Source organism: Gavialis gangeticus, unplaced genomic scaffold (assembly GCF_001723915.1).
Source record: "Gavialis gangeticus isolate Ggan-Ray unplaced genomic scaffold, GavGan_comp1, whole genome shotgun sequence".
In the NCBI taxonomy this organism is placed as follows: domain Eukaryota; kingdom Metazoa; phylum Chordata; order Crocodylia; family Gavialidae; genus Gavialis; species Gavialis gangeticus.
The window spans coordinates 43,097,330-43,103,677 of record NW_017729006.1 but is presented as its reverse complement, the minus strand read 5'-3'; the positions used below and the strand labels follow the sequence as shown (position 1 = coordinate 43,103,677).

Below are 6,348 nucleotides of genomic sequence, written 5' to 3'. Positions count from 1 at the left end.
GAAAAAAAAAAAAAAAAAAATGAACACCACTGCTGTCTAGTATCCTCTCACACAAAACTAGTGGAGTAATAACAATCCAATCTGAATTCATGGTTCCACACAGACACTAACAGCATTTCACAATAATTATGTTAATAGGAATTCAGAGGCAAAATTAACACGGTTTCACAATCCATAGCCAGTAATAAAATGAAGCTTAATTCAATCCCTCAATATTCGACCAAATACTGTCCACGCTGAAAAAGGTTACCAGATCCTACCACGTATTCATCATCCAAGATAAGACCCAGTCTGATATATCAGTTCTAAGGCACTGGCCTTATGCAAAACTTTTCCTGTAAGGGAGAAGGACAACTGAATTAACTCTACCATTCATATATATGGAGGGGGACCCACATATATATGCATGGGTGAGAAAGTTACTGTTTAATTATGTTGAAGAATGATTCTAAATATTCACCAGATTCCACAACACATTCCATTAACATGCCCTACAAGTAGAGTTGGTTAGAAAAAAAAGAATTGATTTGAAGAATGCATTTGGAAAAGCCTCTGCAATATTTCACAGGACCTGTAGATTGGGCCTCATGACTCCATTGTTTTTCTTATGGACCTGACTCCCTGTCTGGACTTTTATTTCCCACAATGCACAAACGTCTCTCCTCTTGCTGAACAATTCAGGTGGACTCTGCAAATCCCTTATCACCCAAGATACAGCTCCCATTCAGGCCATGGAATTTTTTTTTTCCACCCAGCAAAAGACCTTAGTTGTAAGCTTGGTAAAAGATGAAGTTTTTCAAGTAAAGTAGATTTTGCAAAAACAAGATAAATCACAAATCCAGTTTTCTGTGGGGAAAAGAAGAACGGAGGGAAAAGAGTCAGCCACCAAAATCTTTCACTGTGCTCTGAAAATAACCCTAAGGTAGACAAAAAAAGAGACTCTTCAACAGAAGTTATGGGCTACTCAGTATTAGTAAGTCAGAGAATCTGGCCCTTGATGTTTTTGGTTGGATGTAAAGCCAAAGAAAAGTAGCAATAGTTTTGCATGGATTGACATATCCAGGACACCCACTGTGTATAGAAGTGTCCCTGAGAACAGCCTAGGGAACATAATGCCAATGCTCTAGCACAGCAATATTCAACGTTTTGGTGCAACAAGCAAGACCAGTAGCAGAGCAGGGGTGGGAGGGGTGCTATCCATGGGCCAGGATCAGGCCCTGCTCTGCAAATTGGGTACCCCAGTGCCAAATCAGGGCTCCATCCCACCTCCCTTGGCCCTACACCACAAGATCAGGGGCCCAGTCCCAAACTGCCTCTGCTCGGCCCAACACTGCAGGATCAGGCCCTACACTACCTCTAGCCAGACCCTGTGTACCCAGACAAGGCCCCAGGCCACCTCTGCATGCTGATTCAGCATGCTATCTGGCCCATGGTGCTCCCCATGGGTCCCAAAATTTGGCAACAGAAAGGCAGCAGTTGCTGCCACAGCTCCCCCACCATCACATTTTCAGGCTCCCCAGGGACTGGGCAGCATAGCTCAGCAGTCCAGATCTGGACTGCAGGCCAGGGGTTGAGCACCCCTACTCCAGCAGCTGGCCTGTTAAATATCCATATAAAACAAAAAAAGGCTCTTATTAAAGTTAACTAAGTTAACTAAAAAGTTTTCTGTGCACTGTGTTCAGCACTTCTGAGGGCTGAATGGATCCTGCTAAGACATGCATCAAAATGAATATGCTACAAGATGCATTATATTATATATAAAATAAATAATACATCTTGTAGCATATTCATTTTGATTCATGTCTTAGCATATATACACACATTTTATATACATTAGCCATCCTAGTGAAAAGACAGCTTCTACTACATTGACCTCTTTAAAATAAAATCAAAATCTAGAAGTAAGCTGGAAATACAGCTCTTGGAAAAGGAGTTCAAAAACAGCCAGAGGTCCTCCTGAGTCTAGCAGTTCATCAGACTAGCACAGTTAAGACATGACAGTTTCAGTAGCCCAAAATACACAAGGGAGTAACGTGGCTAGCATTATAGGAGGTAACCTTTGACTCTGCAGCTCAAATGATCAAGTGCCTGTGTACAGCTGTGTCACAAGGGAATTGTCTTTGGCAAAAAGTCTAGAGAGCATCTTTAATTCATGCCTCTGGAACCACAGTAAGAAGCCTCATTGAAAAAGCAGATAGCTATATTAAATGATAGAACCACACTGGGAGGCCTGGACAATGAAATACCAATAGCAGAACATCTGATTTTGTTAATTTCCCCTATTTCAACTATTTTAATTTTCTGACTATTAAAAAACAGCTTCAGGAATACAAAAAGCTGACAACCAGAATGGAAGATAGCTGTATCAGAACAGCCAGCTCTCCAGGGCTGTGTTTCTTCAAAAATATAACATAATTACTTCTGCATGAGCTGCACACGAGTGACTGTAATCCTGGTTTTTCCAGAAAAGTTGAGAAGACTAGGAATCTCTGGACTACTACAACAATAAATCGCACAAGACACCACTGAGCAAACAGGGATCACTGGGAATAGAAAGGGCATGGCTAGCCATTGATTTGTTCTCTCTTTAGCCTTTGCACCCAATAAGTCACACTTTACTCCACAGACCAGGAGTAGATCTACTCCACCCCACCGTGCATCACACCTTCAGAATCCATTAAATCTAGAGCACGGCAATACGTTAGAATATACTGGAGCTTTCACACCACTAGCCACATGGAAACGAGCCTGAGAAAAGCCATAAGATCTGTTATTTCCTGCTAAAGCAGATTTAAATGGGTCAAAAACTACTTCAAAATAAACAGAGCCATCATCCATCAAATTCATAAAACCCTAAAGCCCTCACACTTCCAACCTTAAAACGGGATAGTTAATTGATAACATTCCACTTGAAGTATGGTGCTTGGTAATGGCAACAGGAATTCCAGCCAACACTGTCAGGGAACAACAGGAGAGACATACAGAGAGATACAGAGACTCATCCAAAAACAAAGAGGTTGGAGCACACGTGGCATTGCTGACTGCCTAGATGCAAAGAGGGAGCAAGAAGCAAACAGATGTGAAAGGAAACATTCTTGCCACAAATGCAGCATGTTCCCCCCCTCAGATGATTAAAAATGCTAGGAAAAGAACTAGTGGACAAGGTTGTTTAACCATAAACAACAGAGTCATTCAAGAATTGATTAAATGAAATCATGTGAATACTGCACATCACACAAGATGGCCGGCAAAAGGTCAAGAGCCTTTTCTCCTCTGTTTCTTTATCCTTTGATAGAGTCTACAGAGCCAACATTTGTATCAAGCTTCCTTTAATTGTACCTGCACAGAATGTGCAAACTGAAGCCCCCAAGCAACCTTTATGCCCCCAACCCTGTTACTGAAAGTTCAAAGAGACGTACCTAGAATAGGCGACACTACTTAAAATTTGTCCCCAGTGACAGCTAGATGCTGGGTAAGAGTTACTGCATGAATGAAGAGCAGAGGTTCTAACAAGATTACTTATTCCCCCCCTTCCTTGTCCACCACTGCTACTGTCCCAAGCTGACCCAGGGGTAGGGGAGCGCCAGAGCCACTCTTGCTCCACTAACTGTGCTCAGCTGGGAACAGCAGCAGCTGCACCAGGTGGATTCCCCTCCATGAGTCTGCTCCAGGGCTAGCAGGGAACCAACCCCCTGGGGGACTGAGCAGGAAGGGGGAACCTGCCCACTGCTATCACAACTGCTGTCCTAAGGTGTTCCTGAACAACCTGGCTAAAGCAAGGCAGGGATGGCCTCTGGAACACCCCCAGCCCCAGGGGAAACTGAAAAGAGCGGAGACAGTGGCAGAGGTGAGGGTAGGGGTGGGGGGGAACAAGTTGCTAAGCACTGAAAGGGAAAGAGGGGTGCTGAGAGCAGGCAGTGGGAAGGGAGGAATTCTTTTTGATTTGGGGATTTCAAAGAAGTCCCTAGCTGCTGCTCTCACAGGGCGGTCTGAAAGGGGGTGCGACTGCACCACTGTACTCCTGGATCTGTTCCTGCACCTCTCCCATTAGCCAGAAAAAGCTATGTCTTCCCACTTTTGGAAAGCTGGAAAGGTCCATCTTACTCTGCACTGTTGCAGTTCTGCTGCTTAATAAACCCACCTTCAGAGTGGGAAACAGTATGTGACTGGAGCACATGGCTGTTATTTTAAACTGTCTGATTTGGTGAATCTGCTTCCTGGTCTTCCAAGAAAGAGTAAAATGCTATATATGGCTTATATACCGCATCAGCTCCAATGCTTTGGCTTCTTCAGAACAAACACTTGTAACATTCAGGCTAGACAAAAAAAATGAATGCTTGTGGACTGGGTTCACTTTCAAAGCAACAGAGAGTGCGTCTTAGAGCAACTAGGAAAGAGTCAGTGTATCAGAAGAACATGTATATAATACCTGTTATTGCTTGCAGATGCTAGTCATATCAGTAAAAGCTTTTTGGAGAGAAAAAAAAAAAAAAGCTCATTAGGGACAAGGAATGGAGCAGAGGGAAAAAGAACTTACTTGATTTTACTGAAGACAATGTCAACATCTGTGATCGTCACATTCTTCCCATCTATCACATGACAGTCCTTACATAACTTGGACCAGTTCTTCCCATGCATTTCTTTTCCTGTGGCTCTGGTATCTCCATGGATGGCAAATTTTCTAAAAGCCTCTTCAAGGGCACTGAGCTCTCCTGCCACGGCCCCCTCATGGGAACTGTTGGACTCGCAGGACAACCGTTTAGCTGCCTTCTCCTTTACTGGATCTGCTGGAGACTTTGGAGGAGTCTTATTTGCAGATTTAGCGGACTTCGTTTTGCTGTCAGCCATTGTGCTGCAAAGAGGAAGGGTCGGGGGGGAAAAAGCAGCGAACAATCAGTAAATTTCTTGCTAATTAATTTGCATGGCTTTCCCTTTATTAGGATGCCCTTGAGAACTATACATTCCCCTGTTCATGTCAGAGTCTCTGGAGGCCACTTAGGTATGCAATTAGCAGTAACTTTGTACACCTCCTATTTGGATTTTCCCTAACAGTCCAAAGGCACAAATATATCCACAAAAATATTGTATGGCCTGGTTTCATAAAAAGGTTGCAAAACCATCCACATCTAGAAAAGTCCTCCAGTATACAGAGCCAGAGGACAAAAAATGAGAATTCTAAAAAAGTCAAGAAAACTTACCTCTTCCATCACTATAGCAGCTGATGCAATGGTACTCACCAACCCCCATTTTCTACAGAAAGCTACACTGGGCACGATTGTGGTCTCAGTCATTGGTGTAACCCCACTGTTTTAGAAACTTAGAAGCTTAATCTCCAGGACTATTGTAATAAAATACATTTCTGTAATGGAAATGAATCCATTTCTGGGGTATATTAATGGTCACAAGGACTAACAAATATAAAATCCTCAAACTTCTTGGACATTGCCCTTCTGTTAGCAAAACCAGTAGCTGGAAATCTGAGAACTGATCTGCCCAAGCGTTTTGAAATGAAGGCCTGCAGGAAGCAGCAGTGATAAAAAGCATGCCCTTGTTCCAGAAGACAGCATTCATATTTGGTTTCATCTAGCCTATCTATTCCCCATAGACTTCTCCTGAAGGGCATGTCCATTGCAAAGTACTGTGGAGAAAGTAAGCCTTATGCTACTTCACTTAACATGCGTTTTCAGTCACTAAACACAGAGCACCAAGAAAAGAGGTACAACTTCACAGACCTGAAAGACTAATCTACCTGAGACACTCATCAGTGATAATGCAGAGAAAGACATACCACTCCTATCTAACTCACCCCTCTCTATATATGGACTGAACGACACTTTCTATTTATCCTGTCTGCCCTTCTGAAATGGTAAAAAGATCTTCTCTCTTAACTCTAGTTTAGTTTCACTTATATCACATTGGCTAGCCACACAGACTATGTACAAAATGCAATATATAGCCAATGAGAGTTTTATTACATGGAAGGCCTGTCTTGGTTGCCACCAGCGCACACATATAGCAGCAACAAATGTGATGAAAAGAACTCTCAGCTTCTATCTGCCCCTAGTTTTCCCACTGGCTAATTGCCAATTGTCTGATGTAAAGCTAAGGAACCAATATGTACCCTTACACCCCAAACTATGTTCTTTTCCTGCTCAGTCCAGGTCTTGTACCCCATAGTAGCAGTTGAGCATCTACTACTCACTGTGTACCATGTGCTAATAAGCTTATGGCTTTTCCAAATTCAAGCCTGGATCCCAAGGACATGCTTATACCCTGTCCTGATACTCACAATATATACAGCAGAGATCTCACATGGCTACCAGTTGTAATAACACACAACTGGAAAGT

At 42.9% G+C, this 6,348-nt stretch overlaps 1 protein-coding gene across 1 annotated transcript in view; it reads right to left on the bottom strand.

Moving 5' to 3' along the window:
• The window catches only part of TPPP (tubulin polymerization promoting protein), a 136,681-nt gene that overhangs the window by 124,240 nt on the left and 6,093 nt on the right, over positions 1-6,348 (bottom strand). Inside the window, exon 2 of the mRNA XM_019509140.1 lies at positions 4,538-4,852. Within this exon, the coding sequence (XP_019364685.1) occupies positions 4,538-4,852 (315 nt within the window). The remainder of the gene's footprint in view (positions 1-4,537; positions 4,853-6,348) is intronic.